Source organism: Hipposideros armiger, unplaced genomic scaffold, assembly GCF_001890085.2.
Source record: "Hipposideros armiger isolate ML-2016 unplaced genomic scaffold, ASM189008v1 scaffold_27, whole genome shotgun sequence".
Classification (NCBI taxonomy): Eukaryota; Metazoa; Chordata; class Mammalia; order Chiroptera; family Hipposideridae; genus Hipposideros; species Hipposideros armiger.
The window spans coordinates 3,543,821-3,569,529 of record NW_017731377.1 but is presented as its reverse complement, the minus strand read 5'-3'; the positions used below and the strand labels follow the sequence as shown (position 1 = coordinate 3,569,529).

Sequence of the window (25,709 nt, the reverse complement as noted above, 5' to 3'; positions counted from 1 at the left end):
CACCTGCCTCTTCCTGCCTTTATTCCAAAAGAGGCAGTGGTCTTGGAACATGGCAGCTGTAACCATGACCAGGGAGGGTGCCAGCATGGTGCTTCTGGCTGGTAGTACCCTTGACTTGCTGGGGTTGGGGGGGTGTCCCTGGAACAGAGGTGGGGAGAGAGCTTGGCATGTTGTCTTTCAAATCACCACTGCTAGTTGTAAGTGCTTTTCTGCACAGCTCTGGGGAGCCAAGTCCCATCTACAAAAGGTCACCTGGAGACCACCAAGCTTCTCCAGGAGTAGATGACTCTTCTTTATCACTAATGTGTGGCATGGTCTTGGGCTAGTCACATCCCCTTGGTGGGAAGAGGGGTTTTTAAATAAATGACAGAGGCCCCCTCTCATTCTGAGATTCAAGTTCTTGGGTGAAAGGCAGTTAGTTTATTTCCTTCCTCTGGGCTTCTTTCCCGGAGACATGAGCCCTCCGCTCCCCCACCACAGGAAGTGAAGGATGGTCTCTGATGGTAGTTAATCATGATCTCCAGCAGGATAAGAGGAACAGGTGAGGTCACTAACCCGGATTCAGCACTTTGCTCATGAGTTTGACACACTGAGCTCTTTCAGGGGGAAAAGCCACGTCTTACTCATTTTACAGCTTCTCGACAGAGCCTGGCTCTGGGTCCTGTTTGCTTCATGCATATTGTGTGAGTGAATTAATGGCTGAGGCAGACCTTTCCTGGTGCTGTGTGGAAATGGGTTATGAGGATGCTGGGGGTGCTGCTCTCCTGTCAGGCAATTCTGAACGAGGCCACCATCCTGTGAGCCCCTCCCTCAGGAAGGCTGAGGTCACTTGTTATGTCACTCCACAGTCCCGCCCACCAAAGAGGAAGTGGAGCCTGGGGGCGAGGGAGGGTGGCTGTGGGTGGTTAGAAGGTCAGCAGGGGGCTTTTGAAAGTGGGCTGGGAAAGTAGGAGAGAGGTGCTGCATCTGCACAGAGCTGTCCGAGGGCTGAGGAGGAAGGCGCAGAGCCATGGGCCCTCACTCTTTGAGGTTGGCGGTTAGATCTTGGAAAGCCTGGGTTTGATGATGCTGTTTGCATTTACTGAAACTCTTGTCTTTTTGTGCTCGTTCATAGTTTGTCAAGTCCTTAAAAAACAAACAAACTCATTCAGGCTCAGGTACACTATAGGAACTGGTACTTGGTGTCTAGAGAGCCCCCCAAGGACAGGTGACGCTGAGAGGGAGCTGCGCCTTACTCCTAGCTGCTCCTGGCTCAGCTCTCCCCAAACCTCTCCTCTCTGACCCTGGAGGGCCTGCACTCCCTCCTCTCCAGGCAGCTCTCCCAATCGAGCCCCTGATCTAACTGCATGAAGCCGGGGCCTGGGTAGGCGGCCTGTGGAACCTCAGCTTCCAAAGCAGCCCGTTCTTACCGTGATCTGGGTTTGTACCGGGAGGTGCAGGAGCCAGGTGGTTAAACATGACCTACAGCAGAAACACAAGCACTCTGCATTAGTTCAATGCCCCAGGGCCTGAGCAGGGCCCAGTGGGTAGTGGGTGAGATGCTGGGAGTGTCAGCTGGATGGCCTGTGGGGAGCTGCTCTGTTGGCACAGAAGGTTGCACAGGTAAATTCTATACAAGCTGCCGCAACTTCCCAGGTTCCACCCAGTGCCATATCGCACAACCCCGGGCCACCTGCCACCTTTGCCCTGACCGTGTACACAGTTAGAGAGGGGGGTATGTGGGGATGACCCAACTTTGTAAGAGGCAGCTGTGGAATGGAGAGGCGGGGAAAGAAAGATCACCTGGGTTAAAACCTTGGCTCTGCCATTAAATGATGAAGCTGCCATTAAATAATGGCTCTGCCATTAAATGATGAAAAGGATATTTGTTCTTAAGGAAAAAGAAAAGCGTATTTCCCTAAAACTTAACAAAAATACTCCTAGGTATATATGCTGTAGAGAAACTTTTGCATATGTGTACCAGAAAACATGTACAAGAATGCTCCCAGCAGAAATAATAATACTTTTTTTTTACATAAAAATTCTTAAAAGATGGAAATCACTCTTCTGACCCATGACCGAAGAACAGAAAAATCGGGGCATGGCCATGCAGTGAAATCCTACACCGCGGTGGCGGTTACTGAGCTGCAGCTGTAATCTATGCATCCACGTGGAGGAAGCTCATGACACAGGTAGATCTGAAACCAAATTCTCAGAAGCATTCACACTGTTGGAGTCAATTGATTTAAAGTTACAACACGCAAAATTAACTAAATAGTGTTCAGGAATATATACATATGTGATGATACAAAAATTGTAAATTAAGGAATGATAAACACATTTAGGACAACGGTGCCTGAGATAAGGGGGTTGGGCTGGGGGGACAGCAGACAGCTTTAGGGGGACCAGTCACTTTCTACTTCTGATGGTGGGAGGGGCTGTCCTCACTGTTCATTTTATTCTCCTTCTTTCAACTTGACATATGTGCTATAAAGAATCTTTTTGTTTCTATTCCCTATTTATTAAACACAATTTTGAAGTAGTGTTTTGCAAAATGGTATGTACAGTATGGTTCCATTGAAAATATAAACACATAATATAAATTACACAGAGAAAAAGGGTCTGGAGGTAAGACCTCTGAAGTGCCAACACTGAGTATCATTGGGTAGTGGGATAATAAGTATTTATATTTTTTTCCCATAAGTAATATGTATTAAATGACATTTCGAAAGTAAAAACATTCCAGGCTCGACTACTTACTAACATGTAACTTGGGGGAAATTACTCAGTTTAAGTTTGAGTTGGCCCTTCTATCATTCATTCATTCAACAAACACTTCATTGTTACCTGCCAAGCCCTGCACTAAGTTGAGACATAGATAGATAAAATGCCTAGTTTATCTAAAAAATGGGAGTAGCAATCCCCACCCCCATCAGGCCATGATTGGAGTAAAGTGATGACCAGTTGGGTGTGCCTGTAAGAGTAGAGAGAGCAGGAGAGGGGAGTCCAGGCATGCCTTCCAACTGCCCCAAACCAAAAGGGGGATGTGGCCAGGCAGGGGGGACACAATCGTCTGCTAACTGCCTTATAAACAAACCAGAAATGCGAGATAGGTTCCATGAGCACTTGAGGGCCAGCTTGGGAGGTGAGTATAAGCACCCTCTAGTCTTAGGACACCTCATATTAGGGAGGAAGCTCTTCAGAATGTTGGCACAATGCCAGGAAGTGGGCACTGACTTCCAGGAGCTTCAGGGTAGAGGTGGGGGCAGCAGATGTTGCTAAATGTAGCCCAGGGGTCGGCAAACTGCGGCCTGAGAGCCACATGCAGCTCTTGGGGTACATTCCTTCTCAAAAGTTTGCCGACCCCTGGAAGAGCCAATCCTGTCCCTCACAACAATTTAAAAATTATTCGAGAGCCATAAATATATTTTTACATAATCACCATTATGTGAATAATATCTTTAAAAATTTTATCTATGAAACTATGATAGTTTTATTTTCATTTTTAATTTTACTTCAGAACCTGCAGCTCTTGAGTTGCAGTTCGCTGACCCCTGGCAGCTCTTCCATCTCAAAAGCTTGCTGACCCCTGCCCTAGACCCTTCCCCACCACACCCTTTTCTCAAGCTGACCTCTTTGATTTCATTTTCTCTTCAAGGCTGTGCTTGTGTGATGGGGCTAACCATGCCTATTCCGGTGCTTAAGTCAATACGTTATGGCACTGCATACTTGTATCTATATGGCATATTGTTACATCCCTATCAGGAAGGCAGTTTCACTATACCCATTTTACAGATGCAGAAACTGAGGCATAGGGCAGTTAAGGAATCTACTTTGAAGACACAGCTAATAGATTTTAACTCCAGCAATCTGGCTGCTAAGCATTTTACTATAGTGCCACACCGACGTGAACTGGGGTGAGGGCCTATTTGTCGGAGCCCTGAATTATCTAGAGATGGCGCTGGGGCTGGCTGGAGACAAGGAGCAGCCCCCACGGAGCCCCACATGCTCTGTGCTCTCCCTCCTGTCCCTCCCTCTCCAGCTGGGATCAGCAATCACTCACCAGAGGCGGCAGTGGTGGGGGCTGTTTGCTTTGGGTGCTGACCTTCACAGGGCTCCATCGGCTGTTGCCCTTCTCCTTGACCTGCTTTTTGCTGCTCACCACTCCCATCCTGTCAGAGAGCACACAGCAGATTGACGATGTGAGTAGGTCTTCAGAGCCTCTGTATGGAAGAACTCCCCCAAACTTCTTCCGGGTGGCCAATTAGAAAGATGGGGTGGAAGTAGTGGGTAGTGAAGGTCAGAGTCAGAATATGGAGTCAGAAGGAGAATGGGTGAACTAAACTTGCATCCATCTTTTTTCCCAGAGCGGGAAGAAGTGGCCCAAAGAGAAGAAATGACTGGATTTAGGACACAGGGATCATTTGGCCTGAGGAAACTGCCAGAAACTGCTGGGGTGACCAGGCCCCTGGGGATGGGAGTCTTGGCACCTAGAAAGAGTTTGACCAATGTGGCTGGTGGTCTGGAATACAGTTGTCATTTTTGCCACTGACTGTGTCACTTGGGAAAGTCACATTTCCTCTCTTGACCCATGTTAGAACATGTCTCAGGTTCTTTCCAGCTCAGATTTTCAAGTGAGATGTTATAAATTTAGGGCACACAGATTGTACAGGCAGCTAAGGCCAATCAATTGCAGCTTCTTCAGTAATATTGGGGAAACATTTTTAGAGGTGAGAGAAATATAGTCAAGATTTTTCTTGGGTAGAGAATCATAAGATGCTTCTAGATTCATCTAGAATCTAGATGGGCAAGATTCTAGATTCATGGCCACCACCATTACCACCCTCATTCCAGGGGCTGCTATTTAGGGAGGGCTTACTCTTGACCAAGAATGTCATAAACCCTCTCTATTTTTTTTTTTTTTTCTTTTTTAGCTGAGCCATCTTGCCACCTTTTGGCAGCTCAGTGGCTGCTCAGCTCGGGCCGGGCCTTGAACTGCTGTTGCTCAGAGCTCGCACCCCTGAGCGAGCTCTTAACCAACTGAGCCACTCAGCCTGCCCTTAATTGACTTTTTAAACTGTCTTCTCAAATTTGGTGTTTTATTACATAGCAAAATCTGCAAACCAACAGTTATTTTTTTTCTGCTTTTTTTTTATTGTAGTAAAATACACAACAAAATTTATTTTAACCATTTTGTAAAAGATTTTTATTAAAAAATATAGCTAACAGACAACGTTATATCAGTTTCAAGTGTACACCATAGTTCACCATTCATATACCTAAAGAAGTGGTCACCATAAGTCCAGCAACCATCTGACACCTTACCATGCTATCACAATATTATTGACTATATTCCCCATGCTGTACATTACATCTCCATGAGTTTATTTTATATGGAAATTTGAACCTCTTATTCCCTTTCATTCTTTCGCCCCTTTTAAAATTTTTTAATTGCCGTTAACATTCAATATTGTTTTGTATTAATTTTAGGTGTACAGCATAATTTTAATCATGTTTAAGCATTTAGTTTGGTACAGTATGCCTTTTTGTCAATTAACTTTCCATTAATTTTATTTAAAATTTCTATGAACTTCAAAAATAATTTTACTTTGATTTAAAAAGTGTATGTTTTCTGACCATAATGGAATTAAACTAAAATAAAATACANTCGCCTAAGACCATCGGAAAACAAAAAGATATTTACATTATGATTCATAACAGTAGCAAAATTACAGTTATAGAGTAGCAACGAAAGTAATTTTACGGTTGGGGGTCACCACAACATGAGAAACTGTATTAAGGGGTCACGGCATTACGAAGGTTGAGAACCGCTGCTCTAAAATAAGTGTAAGTAGGTATTTTTAATGTCCCAGGACTGAGTTTTGAGACGTTGAAGAGTTGGTTCATGATCAACTAACCAATGCAGAGCCAACTCTGGCATCCTGGCTGACCCCAGACCACCACCCTTCACCTCACGCCTGTCCCCTCCTCAAGACACAGACATTTATAGAGGAAAGGGCCTTGAGTTCCTGTTCTTGTCTGATGGGCCGTGTGGTCGGTAGTGGGTTCCTGATTACCTTTGGACATATGCACTGTATTTCATCAATTCTGAGATGCACCTTTCTCACATTTTAATGTCCCTGAAACCGGAATGTGTCTTACACTTGATGATGGTTCATAGGGTAATTAGTAACATCTCTTCTTTTCTCTTTTAGTGATACATAAAATAAATGCTAGCCTTCCAAGCAGTGGTGTCTTAAATTCAATAAAACACAATAATGCTTTTCTTCCAGAGAGCTGAAGGCACATGTCTCATATTATTTCTCCTCAAACTCACCATGAAAAAGAAAAGAGTATAATAATTTTGAATATAGAACAGAGAGCCATAGCAGCAAACAAAAAAACAACAATTTTTTGAGTATGCTTTGTTTACAGAACATGTACATTTGTGATACTGTACATTTGTAAAGAATAATACTTTCTGTATTTAAGTAATTTCTTTATGCCAGTTCAGATCAGCTTTAACATCAGATGAAATATAGTGCCAAAGTTATAGGTCAACATTTGAGTTTTCAGAGATTTTTGGGTATCAGAATTTTGGATAAGGAATTATGGGTTTGTATTACCTCTTTTGCTGAGATGTTCAGATGTGTTTTCCTGTGGCTTTCACTATCAACAACAAAGATGTTTTTTGTATGCCATATCGTGTAACATTTTGCAATAATTTTTTATGTCATCAATACCATTAAATTCTAATTTATACTTAAATCTAATTGATACCACTTAGTATGTTTTGAGTATTTTTTGCTAAAATTCAGTTATATTACCATATAACAAAGGTTTAAAATAAAAATAATGTCATTTATGCATAAAGCAGCTCAAAATATTATTAAATGCATAAAATAATCAAAATATCAACTTTTATTTTTTGTGGATTTTTGACACATTTTGAAAAAAAACTTGAAATCAATTAACACAGTGAAAGAGTTAGGAATGGCTACTGAATTGTATCAGGTGCCTATTTAGTATCTGTTAATATGACAGTTTTTCTTCTTTAATTTGTTGATACAATGAATAATGATAAATTTTTTAACATCAAAACATCCTGGCATTTTGGAATAAAAGGTTTTTGGTTACAGTGAATTAGTCTTTTTGATATTTGGATGAATCCTATTTGCTAATATTTTATTTAAAATGAGAATCTATGTTCTCATGTGGAATCTGTCTATGAAGCATTAGCATTAAGATAATGCTGGTTTCATAACACATACTGGGGAGCTCTCTGTCTTACCCTATGGTCTTCAATAGTTTGATAACTGAGACTATCTGTTCTGTGAAGGCTAGGTAGAACTCAGACGGTAAGTCATCCGTTCTTGGGGCTGAGTTCTACCTAGCCTTCACCGGTAGACAACTGGATTAAGAAACTGTGGTACATTTACACAATGGAGTATTACTCGGCTATAAAGAAGAAGGAAATAGGTTTTTTTCCATTTGCAACAATATGGCTGGAACTAGAGAACATTATGCTAAGTGAAATAAGTCAGTCAGAGAAAGACAAACACCATATGATCTCACTTATACGTGGATTCTAAAAAACTGAATAAATGAGAAATGTAAACAGAAATAGTCTCAGAGATACAGAGGAAAAACAGGGTTGCTAGTTGGGAGGGGGTGGGGATGAAGGAGAAGGGGAAGGGATGAGACAATACAAATTGGTAACTACAATATGGCCTCAGGGATAGACAAGATAGTCTGGGGAATATAATCAATAAGGTTGTAAATATTTTTTAGGGGGCCAGATGGACTCATGTCGTGTTAGGGAGACCACTTCATAGTTGGTGTGGAGGCCTGACCACCGCACTGTATTTCTGAAGCTGATGTTGAATAATATTGTATGTCAACTATAATTATATATACATATAGTCACGGGACGCAGAGTAGAGAGTGTGAATGGAGTCAATGGAATTGTAATAGATAAGCATGACATCGGGGGTGGGAGGGCAGTAGATGGGGGCGGGGGGTTGTTTCTGTGCGAAGGGTGAAAAGGATAACTTGCAATATTCTGTACACCTGAAACTAACAACAATAAATAAATAAATAAATAAATAAATAAATAAATAAATAAAATAAATACAGTTTCAACTTCTACTGGAATTTATCTGTTCAGATACATCCAGGTTTTTTTCTGTTCCCATTTTTTTCTCCCCCTTGCACCATTTTGATGATTTATATGATTTATAGGAGATCTTTGATTACCTCCACATTTTCCAATTTGTTGCTATAAAGTTCTATGTAGTATTGTCTTATAATTATTTTAATGTCTTTTCCTTTTCATTATGTCTTCTTTCCTGTTTCTAACATAAATTAAATGTAGTTTCAATAATAATTACAACTTTTAATTGGATAAAATTATTTGAAGGTTTCTATGACTGAATGAAGTTTTAACCTAACTTTAAAATTATGAAAAAAAAGACTGTAATCAAAACAGCATGAAATTTAAATAAGCTAGATATATAACCAGTGGAGCAAAACAATAAGCGTGCAAGCAGATTCTAGTACATATGGGAATTGCATATATGTATTTGTCCGTTTTTTTTTTTTTAGCTGAGCCATCCTGCCACCTGTTGGTAGCTCAGCAGCTGCTCAGCTCGGGCCGGGACTTGAACTGCTGTTGCTCAGAGCTCAAACTCTTGAGCGAGCTCTTAACCAACTGAGCCACTCAGCCGGCCCTGGGAATTGCATATATGTAAAAGGTGGCACTTTAATTCAGTGGAGAATTGAGGGTCTATTTCAATAAATGGTATTGGGAAAATGGCTATCTACCTAGAACAAAATATAATTGAACACCTATCTCATACCATATTAAAAGATAAATTCCAGGTGTACTGAAGAAAAATATAAAAAATAAAAAAGTTGAATTGGAATAAAATTTAGAAGACAATACATGTGACCCAGCCAGAATTTGGAAATAAGAATTGACAAAGATAGAGAGTAGCCAGAAGCTAAAAGAAACAGTCAACAAACAGATAAATTCATAAACGTTAAAGGTATTACATGGTAAAATAAACCATAATTAAGTTAGTAGATAAGCAACAAATTAGGGGAAAGATTTGTGAAGCATATGGCAGATAAGTGACTGTTTGTACTATGCACGGAGCTCATGGACATTGTCAAGAGGTATGGGTCTAGCATATAGTCCACTTAATAGAAAAACATGTAAAGATTATAAATAGGCATTTCATCCAACACAAATACAAACAGCTAAATAAACGTGAAAAATGTTAAAATTACCAATTGGAAAAATCCAAATTAAGATAACAGTAAAATATCACATTACATCGGTAAATTAAGAAAAAAAAAGGAAGAAATGATAATAACAATTGTTGATAGTAAAGCAAGGGAAAATTGTGTTTTCCTACATTTCTGGTACAAAAGTATTTATTAAAGTTACTGTGATTTCATCAATTCTTCCTCACTCCATTTCTATAATGAAACCTCCATGAGGTTTGAGATCTTTGTTTTATACGTTATCGAATCTAAACTGCTAAAGCTGTGCTTGGCAAGGTGTAAAAGCTTAATAAACATTTATTGACAAATAAAATATAAACTATTAACGACCTTTTAGAAAGCAACCTTCCAAGTTCTATTAAAAAGTTAAAATATACATACCTTTTGATTTACAATCCTACTTCTGGGAGTCTCACAGAGTAATAAAACATCATTATATAAGAATATATGAGATATCAAAATGTTAATTACAATGATAGTTGTAGCCGCAAAAAAACCCAAAAAACAAACAAAAAACTTTGTAATTCCTCACCAAGCAGAGAGTTGTTGAATAAATCTGCACCCTAAAAGTAAAATATTAATCAACTATTTAAAAGAATGTGCTAGATCTTTACCAGTGAGGCTAAGAGGGTTTTCTGTAATTTGCCATTATGTTGAAAAAAGCAAGATGCAAAGAAGTACATTCTGTTAGTCTATATATAGAAATACTAAGGAATGAGAAAAAAAACTTTATGTAGGCATGTACACATGTTTTTATATTACATGGAGAGAGGTTTGGGAGGATGAACACAAAGTTGTTTACTTTGGTTATGGGCAGGGGAGGTAGAGACAGAAAAGAGAGGTGGAAGGCAAAAAAATAAAAAGAGCAAGTTAAAAAAATTGTGGGTGAGTGGGTGGGTGGGTGGACGTTAATGCAAAGCAGTGCCCCAGAAAGATATTTCCTAAAATGTTAATGTTGTTTATCTCAGGTGACAGGACTTCAGATTACTTTTACCTACTTTCTGATCATTTTATGTGTTCCTCAAGTTCTTTAATAATAAGCCTGTATTACTGGTACAGGCAGAAAAGTAAAAATAGAATGTGAATGATTTGCCCAGCAACAGAGTGGGCATAAGGCCTGGAGCAGGGCTAGCCCCAGTTTTTGAGAATGGCCACTGAAACGCCGGCCAGGGTTGCCTGAGCATCAGGCTTTTCCTGACCTATCCCAGCCTCCTGCAGGCAGAAGCTTCTAGGATTTCCCTGACTTGGACTCCTGTTTCTGTACCTGCCCAAATAACCAGCCTTCTCCAGTTAGCAATACTGCCACCAATTTTAAACTTCCTCAGCAAAAGTTATGTTCACTTAAACAACGTAATTGAACATTTAAAATAACTTGACAGAAAGTAAAAGTCCTGAAAGTAAATCACCCGTTACTTAGACTTCTTTGCTTTTCAGCTCTTTAGCAGTGTATATATAGATGATTTTCCATGGGTTTATATAAGTTCTCTACAGGTCCTTCCACCCCAGTGGTTCTGACTAGAGACTAGAGTTACTCAGGAGGCCAGGGGACAACTAAAGTTGTGTCTGCTGTGAGGGCTGCCACCTCACTGTGATACTTTAGCAGTTTCAGCTGGGTGGAGCCAGGAAACGCAGCAGTCTATGCCAAAGGAAAGTGCAACACCACAGGTCCCAGGTGGCTCCAGGTGGCTTTGCTGCACTGAGGAGACACTGGCCTCTTTTCCAGCAGTGAAGGGTGAATGGGAGAAGGGTGTGAGTTGTGTGTGTGTGTGTGTGTGTGTGTGTGTGTGAGAGAGAGAGAGAGAGCGAGCACATGTGCACGTGTGTGTATGCATGGCAAAACAAGTGTGTGCATGCAACCCATGTGTGCACATGTGCGTGCGCATGGTGTATGCATGTGTGCAGTTAGCAAGAGGAGAGGAAGTTGGGGGAGGGGACTTCTGTTTTTTTGGATTGGATCAGACCCCTGTGCAGACTTTGGCCAGAGCAGGGAGGGTTATGTTGGCCCCAAGGAAGATGCTGAAAGCCTGAAACAGCTTCAGTCTGACGGGATGTGATGGAGGCAGCACCGAAAAATAAACTAGGAACTCTTTATTTACAGTTGCCTAGCATTTCACAGGTTGAAAAACATTTGATAGATATGATATTCAAGACAGAATCAATAGGTTAATTATCCTCATCTTATAGCTAAAGGTAGAGCAGTGAGGTGTCTTGCTAAGGTCCCACTGAAGGTGGCAGAGCCAGGAGCTGGAGGGTGCTCTCTGCCCCCATGTGCCTCAAGCTCACTGCCCAAAGCAGGTGCCTGGATGGCCTTGCCTGGGGCTCCAACCTCCTTGGTCCACCTTTCAGGTTCAGGTTCAGATACTCTATCCTTTCCTCTGTGGAGGCTGCTACCTGCCTCCAAAGCCCTCCCCTCCAGAGGAGAAGCCTCTGGTAGAGCTGTTGGGGTGAGGAGATCTGAGGGTGACTGCCACCCTGGAATTTCAGACAGAGACTAGGACAGCCTTCTCCCTCCTCCCTGGTCCAGACAGTGTGAGTGGGTGGTCCAAGGAACCTAGGCTGAAAAGCAAGCTACATATTGACTGTGTGAACTTGGGCAAATCACTGAGTCTAAGACACTGTCTTCTTACCTATAAAATGAGGGGGCATGAAATGTTCTTTGTTTCATACATAAAGCTTTCCTGAAAGAGAGCACTCAAAGGGGAATACTGAGAAGAGTCAAAGAACGGACTTTCCTGTTTTGGGGGGAGGGAGCAATTCTGTGTCTGCAGAATGAAACCATGTTATGAAATTTCCCATTACGTCTTCCCTGTCTGTCAAATCTTCACAATCTGTTTTCAGCCTGTTGCAGATGTCTTTTAATTATTCGCTTACCCATGATTATGGGCCTAATTCCAGTGACCATCTGACTCTTTGTGTAAAATTAGGGAAAAATGCAACAAAATATTAACACAATTGTGCAAACACTACTTAGTACCCAGATGAAAATGGCTGTCTTGCCAAGACTGAGCTGTTGGCAGGCGGGTGGTCGGTGGTTCTGACTAGAGACTAGAATGTTCCTTTACCAGCTAATGTGTTCAAGTCCAAACTCAACATATGGAAAATATTTTGGGGTATTGACACATAATGAGCAAATATGTAAGTTTTATAGAGGTCAAGGACCAACAGCCTATAATCCATAGTTCACATGGTCATCATGTGAACCAAAGTGAGGGTGAGAACCAACAAGCCCATAGAGAGCACTAAATAAACACTAACTAGGGCATGGCCAGAGGAACATGGGTGAGACTTTCCTTCTAAAGAGCTTCCTGATGCTCAAAGGTGGCCCTGGAGTCCATGGGGATTTCCTACCTTTCCTTTTGGGGCTGAGAGCCTGGTGTTGGGAGCCAGGCTGTCTGATGGTAGCGGTCGGTGGGGGACAAAGTCCGACATGGAGGGTGGGCTGTTGTGTGGCCCAGGAAGTGTTCATGGCTCTGAGTCCCTCCCCCTGTGCTGACTGTTCCAGAGACTCAAGCACATTATTTTAGACGCAGGGGGATGATTTGGTTGGAAAAAATCTCATGCATGAAGTCAACCTTAGAATGCATATGACAGAAAAATCAGTGTGACTCTGGTTTACTTTTAAAAATAGCAGGTGCTATCATGTGTTGTTTCCTGTGTCCCAGACACTGAGCCAGGCACCCTACATATACTGTCCTGTTTGAGAGGGGACACGTAGCATGGTAGACAAGAACGCTGAGGTCTGAATAATAGTTTCACTATTTTCTACCTGTGTGTCCTTGGGCTTACCATTTCTGTCTCTTAGTCTCGAGATAATAGCAGTTTCTACCACCAGAGTGTTGTAAGGATTAAGTTAGTTATTACGTGCTATTAACACATCTTAGAACAGTGCCAAGCCCACAGTGTTTGATAAATATTGTACTATTCTTCCAAATATATAAATAATCAATGATATTTTTTTTAGTAACGGTGTGAAATAGACATTACTACCTTATTTCTACAGATGAGACGTACTTGAGACATGAAGCGACATGCCAAGTCAACATGGTAAGCTGTGGGACTGGCCTTGCATCCATTTCTGACCGGCACCTAAGTTTGCTATCTGGAAACCTTGCCATATTAACTGAAAGCTTTACCTCTCTTACTTGACCTGCTAGACATGAATGGGCAACATGGAGGTGGAACAGGTGATCATATCCACAAAACCTGGGCTCATCCTAGGTGTTGGCCATCATGACGAGATGGTAGTTTCCCATGAGTGAGTCCCTCTACCTTCACAAAGCCTGAACTTGGCACATGGGATGGTGGCTACGCCCACCTGCAACTAAGATTGAACACAGCACCTTGAGCTTAGAGGCCACAAGCTGCCGACAGGCAGCCAGATGGTGACTGGTGCCCTCCACAACAAAGATTGTGGTCCCCTTCCCCAGTCCCCCAACACTGTTCCCCTCCCTCAATTCCCCAATAAAATCTTTAAAAAAAAAGAAAGAAAAGATCATCAACATTCCAACTAATGGTTCCACTAGGGGTTACTAAATACTGTTGCTCTAATTCCATCATTCCTTCCACATTTTTTGTTGGGAGTTGAGAGTGTAAAGGATGTGAAAGAAAGAACATCAGAAAAAATGCTGTGCATAGTTTCATCAGGACTGGGTAATATTTTGATATAGAGAAATGATGCTTTCCCAAAGACATAGAGACAGGAACCGTGTTCAGAAAACAGTTGTTCCATTGGCTGGGTTGTAGAGTGTAGGATAGAACTATTCAAGAAACCACAGTTAATGCCTTGTGCGATGCTTCTAAATACTAGTAGAGTATTTGCCCAGCACTAGCATAGGACCTGACACAGAGTTGTAACTCCTGGCTGAGTATATAAGGGCCTCTACGCATGTGTGGCCCCCTGCCAAGGGACAAGCTAGCAGTGATGACTTGTGACTTGTGTGTGTCCCTGGTCAGCATGGCTGCCAACTTAGGCACAGTGAGGAGGAGACACTCATGTGACTATTTCAATTTTGTAAAGTGAAAATATTTCTGCAGTGGAAATTCACTTCCCACAATGATGAAGTTGATAGAAAAGGTTTTTTAGGTGGTAAACATTTTGAGGGTGCTGTGCAAAACTTCAGGAAGGAAGACAGACTTTTTGTGAAGCGGGGTTAAGTTAAATACAGACACTTGTTACTGAGTCACCTACAATTGATTCTGCTGACATCGAGAAACTTGAAATTTGTGCAGAAACATGGCACTGTGTTGATATTTAAATTCTTGTCATAATTACTAGCCTGTGAATAAAATTCCTTTATTTGGAGACATCATGTAAATTTATATATAAAAAATCCACCTGCAGATTCTTGAGGCCCAGGCCCAGCAGTTCTGATATACAGGTCCAGGGTGGGGTTTCAGGATCTGCATTTTTTACAAGTGCCCTCTGTGATTCTGATGCAGACAGGTTGGCCTACCCTACTTCATGAAGACCCTTTCTTTCATTTGGCTGTGCTTCTGGAGTATAACTTGTAAAAAAGATTAAAAGACTGTCTTGCAGAACTTGGGTATTTCTTCACATGAGTCCCTCTTAAATAATGCTTATAGTTTTCCTGTCAGCATATTGCCTTATCTTTAAATGAAATATATTTTTTTTCTGTCCTCCATACAAACATTCCTTACCTATTTAATATATTTCTGCATAGTTTTTTCAACATGGGGGGAAGGACGTCCCTTTCTATCATAACAACGATAGCATCTCTCTGGTGGTTGCCAGTTCACAAAACGTTTTCACACACAGTATCTCAAGAACCTCCCAACGACTGTGTGAACTAACAGAATCAACCCCCTCATCCCCATCCTCACACAGGAGACTGAAGACAGACAGGCGATAACACTGAAGCGTGGAACAGGGATTTAAGTCATATCTCTGACAGCAGAGCCTTGCTCTTGCCCGCTGAGGCTTACAGGGATCTTCCCAGATACCCATCCGTTCATGACTTGAATTTCTTTAAAAAGGCACTATGCATCATTTAGTTGTTTTGAGCCACCGCTCCAATGTTTGTTAAGCACCACCCAGAGAAAGGATTTGTAAACAGAAGGGAAGTATCTCTATTAGGTTTCGGTGGGGGGTGGGGAGAGGACAATTGGACTGAAAAAGTTAGCTCTATTTTTATGCCTTCAAACAGGAATTGGAAAAGGTTAAATATTGGGTGGGGGGGGAGGAAGGCCTAATGCTCCTGATATTTTGGATTAATTATGATTATTGAGTGGATCTAGAGACATGGATGTCCAGCTAGATATACAAACATTTAAAATTAACTACTAATTGTTAAGATTTGCCTCTCACATGAGAACATGAATACTAGTGATGACTGGAAAATGCCTAGTACCCCGTCCTACTCAAGGCTAGACACTATGCTATGTGCTTGACACATACTATATCTAGCCCTGACAGCAGACATACTCCTTCCCATTTTATAGATGAAGAAGCCGAGGTCCAATAAGGTTTAAGGGCTTGCTCAAGACTATACAGTGAGTCACAGACTGATATTTGAAAATGAATTCTATCTGACTTTGAAGTCTGGCTGATTCTACTCTGCTCCAAAATATGTGAGGTAATTGAGAATAAAAGATATCATTTGTCATGACATCTGTAAAAAATACAAAACTGATTTAAAAATTATGTATAAGTGATAAGTAAATAAGAATAGATTAAGGTAGGATTTTAGAACAGCACAAGAGTTTTAGAGATTTTCAGTTTATTCATTTATGTATAATTACTTTTGTAATTTTCATTCTGGACCAGTCTTATTATTCCAGGGCCAGGCAATCATGTATGAGTGAGCCACCTTACTAAGAGGTGCTAAATAATAGATTAATTTCTCATTGAGGAAGGTCTGTGGCAGTATGCTTTAGGGTTCTATCTTCAGCCTCTCTTAGTCAATATTTTAGGAGCAATTTTTAGGCAGACATAAAAATCTGGCTCATTAGAATTTCAGAAAGTATAAAATAAGAGGAAAAACTAATAGAGCCAGAGCTTTAAAAAAATTCCTCAGGAATGATTGCTTGAAACTAACAAGTTAAATTAAAATAAGTATGTAACTTAGGCTCCAAAACTCACACAGGGAGGCGCTACAGCAGAAAGGACTGACCCAATAGTAGTGTGTGAAGGACAACACAGTGGGGGTGACAGAGAGACCACTTCTTGCCTTTGGAAACTCGCAGAAATGTGTTGAACCTTGGCTTTGATGCTTAATAGCTCTGTGACAAAGATAATGTGATTTAGTCACTCCAAGCCTCTGTTTCTTCATCTGTATAATGGAAATAATATGCTTACCTTGCATAATTATTATAAGAATTAAAAAGAGTGTATATAAGAGGCTGGCATCTAAGTGTTTCATAAAAGTAGAAATTTTTGTCTGGAGAAGATGTGCCAGTAGATAATAAATTCACAAATCTGGATACAACCACCACAGACGATAACAGCAACTAACATGATTATCAGTGCCAGACACTACAATTAGCATTACATACCTTGTCTCACTTTTTAAGAAAGCCAATCTTGTCTTCTTATTTCTTTCTCACACCTTCAGAAAAACACACATGTCTAACACAAAATGCAGTCTGTCCTTCCCTTCAAGGAAGGGGCCTGTCGGGAAATAGTTCTACACAACTACAGAGAAAACCTGTATCAACTAACAACACAGAACAATATAGTTCCTTATCTATAAATATAAACAGCCAACCAAATGTCAGAAGACTCAGAAGAAAACGAACAATATTAAAGAGAAGATTCAAAATAAACAAATAGAATAATTCAGGAGGAAGCAGAGATAGAGTGTAGAAAAATAACTTTTAAGAAAACCTTTAATTAGTATCCTCAGAGAGATTCTAAAGGCTATTATATAAATTCAAAAGGAATAAGTTGATGTGAAGGAAGAATAATCAAAGAAAGGAAGTTCTTGCAAATTAAAAGTGTGATTAAAAATCATAAGATGGATATGGATGAAGTACACATTAATGATCTGGAATTTGAGGTGAAGAAATAGCCTATAAAATAGTCTAAAAAGACCAAAATGTATACTATCAGATAGGAAAGGCGCCCACTCTCATCATTCTTATTCAATGTCAAACTGGAAGTCTGAGCAAACACAATAAGAAATGGAAATAAGAGGTATATCGATTGGGAAGGAAGAAATCAAACTCTCTTTATTCACAGATGATGTGACTGTCTATGTAGACAATCCCAGAGAATCAACAACAAAAAAACCCTGTAGCTAATAAGTAATTATAGAAAGGTTGCAGGATACAAGGCTAATATGCAAAAGTCAACTGCTTTCTTATATACTAGCGATAAACAATTGGAGTCTGAAATTAAAAACACAATACCATTTGCATTAGCACCAAACAAATGAAACTCTAAGGCATAAATCTAACAAAATATGTGCAAGATTTATATGAGGGAAACTACAAACTCTGATGAAAGAAATCAAAGGTCTAAATAAACGGGGAGGTATTCCATGTATATGGATAGAAAGACTCAATATTGTTAAGATGTCAGTTCCTCCCAATTTGATCTACAGACTTGGTGCAATCCCAATCTAAATCCCAGCAAGTTATTTTGTGGACATCGAGAACCTGATTTAAAAGTTTGTTTAGAGAGACAAAAGACTCAGAATAGCCAATATAAAATCGAAAGAGCAGAGTGGTCAGAGAACTGACACTACCCAACTTTAACACTTATTATAAAGCTAGAGTAATTAAGAAACTGTGGTACTGGTGAAAAAAATAATAGACAAATAGATCAATGTAACAGAATAGAGAGCCCAGAAATAGACCTACACAGATATAGTCAACTGATCTTTGATGAAGGAGCAGAGGCAATTCAATGGAGAAAGGATAGTCTCTTCAACGAATGGTGTTGGAACAACTGGACAACCATATACAAAAAAAAAATATCAATGGTTTTGCTTCCATCTTTAATGGTAGCAGAGGAGCCCAAAAATAGACTTAAGCACATGGATATAGTTTCAATGTAACAAGAAAATATTTGAACTATGTACACTGAAAAAAGAGAAAGGAATTCTTACATATCAACCTTTTGCTATTTTGCAAATTCTGAATAAGTAGAAACTAAACACATTTTCTTTAATTTAATTTAGGATGAAATAATACAACCTTTGTGATCAACTACTCAAGTTGTCTTTAAGCACACAATTTAAGAGATGTTGAAATTTCAAGTATGAAGTAAAGTTAATATAGGCACAGAACAGAATATAAATGTTAAAAGAATATAATATAATAAATGTATTATATATAAAAATAATAATGGAACAAAAGTAGGATTTGAAGTTGAAAGGAGTGTGTGTGTGTGTGTGTGGGGGGGAGGGTGTCAATAGATAATGTCTAAAGTTAATAAATCAAGATATAAAAATTTAACTATATTATTTTAAATCATAAAGTCGATCACTAAAATAATAAAAAATAATTGATAAAAACTTGGGATAGAGAAGAGAGGTACAGGTATAGGGAAGGTAAGGAAGTACATTCTACATCTTTCATAGTAGAATCAATATAATTAGCTCAGAGGTATATTTAAAATAAAAGTGTTAGTATTCTTCAAAGTTGTAAAGGTAACAAAAAGGGGATTTTAAAACAAAAACTGCTATTGTGGCTTATTTCTGGGGAAGGAAACTTGTATTTTTCAGTTTGGACCCTTTGGGACTGTCCACATTTTAAGAAACAATATTCATGGATAACATATAATAATAATAAAAATCTAACTCAGTAAATAAATGAGTACATAAATAAATTACTAAAAGAATAAAAGAGATCTAACTGACAAAGAAAAATGTCCAGAATACATTATCCTTAAGTGAAAGAGTAAATTGCAGAATGCTTTGACTTACGCGTTTATGATTCTGGTTGTGTAAAAGGGAAAAAAGGGAATGTATAAATGTATTTGCAAATGAAAATAAATGTCTGGAAGCCCTTGGTATAAATGAAACTGCTAACAAGGCTGCCTCCAGAGAGTGAAATTCACAAGCAAAGGGATGGAGGACTTTATATTTTTGCTTTACATACCTCTGTGCGGTTTGGATTAAACAAAAAAGCAATGTGCTTAAACATGCAATAACTTAAATGCCATTTTAAAATGTGAAGTTAAATAAAATATCGTATTTGCCGGCGTATAAGACGATTTTTTGGCCCTGAAAAATATGCCTCCAAGTGGGGGGTCGTCTTATACGCCAGGTACACTTCAGATAGACTGCCCATATAACAAACTCTGTATTTTGAGTGGAAATGTTAGGGGGTCGTCTTATACGCCCAGTCGTCTTATACGCCGGCAAATATGGTAGAAACCCCCCACCCTTCCTCCAAATATGGGGACGGGTGCCCCTGAGCAATTAGAAAGGATGAGTGGGGTGACAGAACTCTGTCCTTTATATGTTTGAGCCATGCTTGGAGGACTCAGCCTCCTTCCAAATCACATTGAATATACTTTCCTCTTTATTCATGCAATTTGCTTTTGTTGCAGGAAGTTCAAAAAGTAGACAGGAAAATAAAAATTACCTACAACACCATCATCCAGAGATAACCACTGTTAACATTCTGGTATGTAATTTTTCCATTGCCATTTTTAAAAAAAAGCAAAACCGGGATCATTATCTACATCCTGTTTTGTGACCTGTTTTTAAAAGAGTGTATCACAGCCATCTTTGCCTGTCACCTGTTTTGCCTGTAGCATCCTATGCAAAGCTGCAGAGCATCTTATCAGAAGGTTGTGCCAGACTTATTTTACCCATTCCTGTTGTTACACACCCAAGCTGTTTCTTTTTCTTTTTCCTTTTTTTCCAATCAGAAATAATTCTGCAATGATGTCCTTTGTTCGTGTAGCTTACCCTTATTCATGTCCCCCATTAATCTTTGTTAAGGTTAAAAAATCCTAGAAATGGAATTGCTAGGCCCAAGTGCATACCATGTAAGTCTTCTGATATATTTTGCAAATGGTCCTTTAGGCATTTCACTCAGCAGTACGTGAGTATGTATTTCCCTGTGCTTTTAAAATGACAGTTATTATTATTTTTATAGTTATTAAAAGTTATTTTAAAAGTTATCTTCTACTTTTTAACCTAATTTTTGTTAAGCAAGTAATACACACATGTTGAAAATCAGAAAATTCAGATTGATGCAAAAAATAAAGTAAAAAAAATCATGTGAAATCCCATGGTGTGTGGAGAACCACTATGAACAACACTCCGGTGATGAATTTTTAGGGTCTTTATATACGCACAACCACTTTTTAAAAAATGGGGCCGAACTGATTATACAGTATTACAATGGGGTTATTTCAGTAAACAGTACAGTATAAATTATAAATAAGTAAACGCAACCTTGCAACCAATGTTAACTGCATGCCATTGTACAGATTTAACATTAATGTAACCACTGTTGTTCAAATAAGTTTGAAAATCACCTTTGACTTTTATCAAGAAGCCTGTAATAAACATCCTTATAAAATATATATTTAGTTGTTCGTTCAATATTTTTAAAGCTATTTTTCTATAAGTGGAATTACTAAGTCAAAGAAGATGCACATTTTTAAGGATTTTTGACCTGTGATACTAGATTGCTACTATGAAAGTGATACTGATTCCATTCTCACAATGATGAAGAAGGGCCATCTCCCTAGTCCTTCATCAATAGCTTTTATCAAGTTAAAAAAACCATCTTTGTCAATCTGCTAAATGAAGAGTGATAGACAACACAGTTTTAATTTCATTTGCTATTCATATTTACCATGTATTTATGAACAACTTGTGTTTTTCATGTGACAAATTAGTTGTCCATGTTCTCTGCTCATTTTTACATTGAGGTGCTTATCATTTTCCTAATAGGATCTCTTTATAGGATTAATAGATTTAATTTATACATTAATTTGTCATATGTATTGTAAACATTTTTCTCAACTTATTGTTTTTTAATTTTATGGTGTTTATTGTGCACAAAGGTTATCAGCGTTATCTGGTCAATTCATTCATCTTTCTTACCAGTCTTTGTCTTTGATGTTCACACTTTGAAATGTCTCCCCCATTCCAAGATTATAGAACTATGCAACTATTTTAAACATTTTTTCACTATTAATTATGAATATTTTATATGTATAAAAGCACAGAAATGAATGTAACAGTACTAATGCCAGATGTTGATATTTTATCACATTTATTCAGTTCTCTTTTTCTTCCTCCCTCCTTTTTTTATGTCACAGATGTAACTAAAGCTTGATTATTATTTTCTCCTCTTTGTCACCAATAGTAATCATTATCTTAAAGTTACCATGTATAATTTCGTACGTTTATGACAGATATAAGTAGGCAATGTATACTCTTGCTTTGTACATTTTGCAAAAATGGCTTAATAATGCACGTAACCATTTTGCAACTTGCTTTCTTTTTTACCCAAAATTGTGATTTTGAGATTTGTTCATTTTCCTATATAGATCCCTAGTTCTTCTATTTTTTCTTTTATTCTATTCCACTAAGTGAATAAATCTTACTTTATTTATTCATTTATTCTTTTTTTTACCAAAAAGCAATGAAGTTGTCTCCACTTTTTCATAATGACAAACTGCACTGTGACGAGCACATGTCCCCTTGTGCACATATGTGAGAACTTCTCTGAACAATGTAGCTTTAAGTTACTTTGTGGACCTACAAGCTCCTTCAGTTCTACTACTAATCACCCAAATGGTCCAAAGCACCAAGTTATAATTCTCACCAGTAGTATCTAAGAGTTCTCATTTTCCCCATATTTTCTCCAATCTTGGTGACATTATTATTTACTAATTGGATGAGTGATAAATCTTTTTAAGACTCATATCTTAAAGATGTACATTCTCCTCCCATCATTCAAGAACTGAACATGTTTTCAATCAATATTCCATTGGGTATTTTTCAATTACTTTACCGGCTAGTTCTAAAATCTTATGGATGTGCAAAGGTCCAAGAGCAGAAAAGATATCCTTAAAGAAAAAAGAGTAAGATAGAAAGAAGTCCCCTGCCAGAGACCAACATTTATTAAAAGCTGTAGCAATTAAGAGTGGAGTTGACATAGGAGGACTAGAATAGGGAAAAAGAACTGAGAGGCCCAAACAGACCCTCACACACATGGAAACTGGTACATTCCAGAGGAGACACTGAGGATCACCAGGGAAATAATGAGCCATTCAATAAATGATGCTGGGACAACTGGTTTCCATGTGGAAAAAACATGAACACAATCACTCTCACAATCACTCTCAACTATCCAATCCAAATTAACCTCACAATCACTCTCAACTATCCAATCCAAATTAACCTCACAATCACTCTCAACTATCCAATCCAAATTAAGACTTAAGTGTCAAAGGCAAAAATGAAAACATTTTGATAAAAGCATAGAATATCTCCAGAATAAAGGGAAATATTTATTGAATTAATAAATCAAGCATTATATAATAAAAAAAATTTTTTTTAAACCCATCTCTCTCACTGATTTGAAATGCCTCTCTTATCACATACTAAATTCTCACATATTCATGGACTTATTACTGGACAAGGCACATTGATCTAATGTTTAATGTATTATATATCTTAGGTGCCCAAGATGAAATTAAAATTTATTCTTTTATTGCATGTTTCTTTCCCATATTTCAGAAAGTGTTTCCCCTTTAAAGGCTGCCAATTTTCAGTAATAATAGTGGTTAATTTAGCAGAGAGTCCCAGAAGAAGCAAGGAGACATGACATTGAATTAGGCCCCATCTTTTTCGCTTCCAGGTATCACTCTTGAGTTTAAGGAGATTCAGGACAAGATTACTAAGAGAGAAAGGAAATCAAACACATTTAGGAAGCCAAAGTCACCTACTGGTGTCAAACAATGTGTTGTTAATAAAACACATAAATGAAAAGGCCCAGTGATATTTAGGAAATCGTGGGCTGAAGTCTCCCACCCGTTGGATTGAAGTATTGGATTTCAAAGTTACTTTGGCTCCTTAAGCCTTGAGTAATAGTATTTCAGTTTGATAAACACAGCTCATCTCCTATGGTTAACGCTTGTAGCAGAAAAAAACAATTAACCAGCCACAAATATTTCTGTGTCAGCCTGACTTTTTGGAGAGAAATGCAAGGCTTTAAAAAATGCCAAAATATCTCCTTTAGTAGAATCTCTTTAATATAGAATCTATCTATCTGTCTATCTATCTATCATTTATTTATTTATTATTTATTTTTTTAGCTGAGCCATCCTGCCACCTGTTGGCAGCTCAGCGGCAGCTCAGCTTGGGCCGGGCATCAAACCGCTGTTGCTCAGAGCTCGTACTCTTGAGCAAGCTCTTAACCAAGTGAGCTACTCGGCAGGCCTAACACAGAATCTCTTTAGTAAAAATAGAAGCAACTTTCTTAACCATAAGTCACTTTAACCATAATGGGTTTGCCCACACAGACGTGGCAGTGAAATACTTGGGTTCAAATCCACAGCTCCCCACATGCTAGCTGTGTGCCCTTAGAAGTACTGCTGAGCCTCAGTTTTCTCACCCTTAAATTGGGGAAAATATGTTTCTCTTCCCATGAATGGAGCTCTGTATGTAGACACAGATGTTTAGGATTCTTTCATTTCAACCCCAGAGGGGTCAGGGAGTAGAGCTAGAGAGATAGATAGATAGAGATATCGGTTGTTTTTAAAAACACTTTTGGGGCCACTGCCTCCTTTGAGAATCTGGTGAGAATACAGACACTTTCTCCAGAAAGTACATTGCTGCATATGCATGCAAATTTTGTGCCCATTTTTTGGGACCCCTCCCAGCCCACAACCCTCCCAACAATTCGTGGACCTCTGATTAAGAGCCTCGGTTTAGAATATGGGACAAATGAGGCCAAAGCCTTGGGTTTTATTTCCTTATGAGTCATTTTACTCGTATTTCACAGAGAGGAATGTCTGTTCTCTGGCCAACAACCACATCAGTCACCCTGGCCAGCAAATACAGTTGCTGACAACAAGAGAACTAGATGAGAGAGGATGAAAAACTTAAGCCATTTATCACCATGCGATTCGAAGTCCACTCCATTTCATCCCCAAGAAGAGCATTTTGTCTTCCTGTGTCATTGTCATCCCTTGAAGGGATTAGGAAAGAATAGCCATTGGCTGTGTGATGCTGTTCGGAACGGCTTTGCAAGCTACATGCTATTTTGTAGCTTTTATGATTTTATTTAATCATAGTGCTTTCTAATATTTAAAAAAGAAAGCAAGCTAAATGTCTAGTTGAAATGGTGAAATAGAGTTAGCACAATGAAATATCATGCAGCCTCAAAACGATCATTGTGAAGATGTGTAGCAACGGGAAAGGTGCTTATGGTGTGATGAAACACACACACACACAGCAAGGAATAAAAGCAAAATCCAAAGTCATAAGTCTTTTATGATTCCAGTGATGAAAAACTGTATCATATGAACCAAGATAAGCAGCTGTTGGGTAAAAATGTGAGGTTGGTGGAATTATTGATGGCTTGTATCTGTTTTCAAAAAATTCTTTGGTGTTATATAGTTTTAAAGTAAGGAGATAAATGATGATGCTATATAAAATCAGCCTGTTCTTCCAAAGGCCTGCTAAGCAGTCTCTAGCCTCTAAGCAGCCTAGATCTTCGCTTCCCTCTCGGGTAGGCTGAGAAGGCAGGCCTGGCTAAGCAGAACCGGTCAGAGCTCCCGCAGACCCAGACAAGCACAAAACCCAAACCTGCAGTGAGTGTGTAGTCACCATTCCCAGCATCCACCCTGGTTCCCAGCAGACCCTGCACGGTTTAGGTCCTCAGCATCAGAGCCTGGGCTGGTTCATGCAAACAGCACGTGAAATTTCAGGTCTAAATCTATGTGAGCCTCTGATTTTTAGGTTCACATCATCCACAAGTAGGCTGACACACTGAGTCAGTAGTAAATAACTTGTCAAGGGCAACAGGCCCATTTGTGGTGGGATGGCATTAGAGTCCCTCCCCCACCAAACCTGGGGCCTGGCTGAGCATCCTATTTCTATTTGCTGATGCTAGAAACAGATACAGGAACCCCACGGGGTCCCCGTGGGTACTGGGAGGTTAGCTACTCTCACAACAGCCACCCAGAGAAAATTACTAAAATGCTTCCTGCAGTGTAACCCATAGGAAGAGCAGCAGCTTTATCCAACAGGAGGCCAGTTGACCTTCCTAGGGGTCACGGTCAGCACACTGGTCATTAGCACAGAGTTTCCTAAGTAAAAGTAGCACACGCTGCAATGCGGCTCTGACCTCAAGGCCTGGCTCACCCTTCCCAGGCCAAGCCCCTACCCGCCTCCCTCTCATCTGAGCTCCGGCACCTGCAGCTGGGGGGACATGAACAGTAAGAGCAGCAGTCAGCCGGTATCCTGCACACGTGGCATTTCCTTCCCAAAGTGCTCGGCAGA

General features: G+C 39.4%; 1 protein-coding gene across 2 annotated transcripts in view; it reads right to left on the bottom strand.

Moving 5' to 3' along the window:
- The window catches only part of BLK (BLK proto-oncogene, Src family tyrosine kinase), a 50,721-nt gene that overhangs the window by 15,488 nt on the left and 9,524 nt on the right, over window positions 1-25,709 (bottom strand). For both annotated transcript variants that reach the window (XM_019636126.1, XM_019636127.1), the window contains exons 2-3: window positions 4,043-4,151; window positions 1,410-1,461 (exon numbers count right to left, since the gene is read on the bottom strand). In XM_019636126.1, the coding sequence (XP_019491671.1) occupies window positions 1,410-1,461; window positions 4,043-4,150 (160 nt within the window). In that variant the 5' untranslated portion in view covers window position 4,151. The remainder of the gene's footprint in view (window positions 1-1,409; window positions 1,462-4,042; window positions 4,152-25,709) is intronic.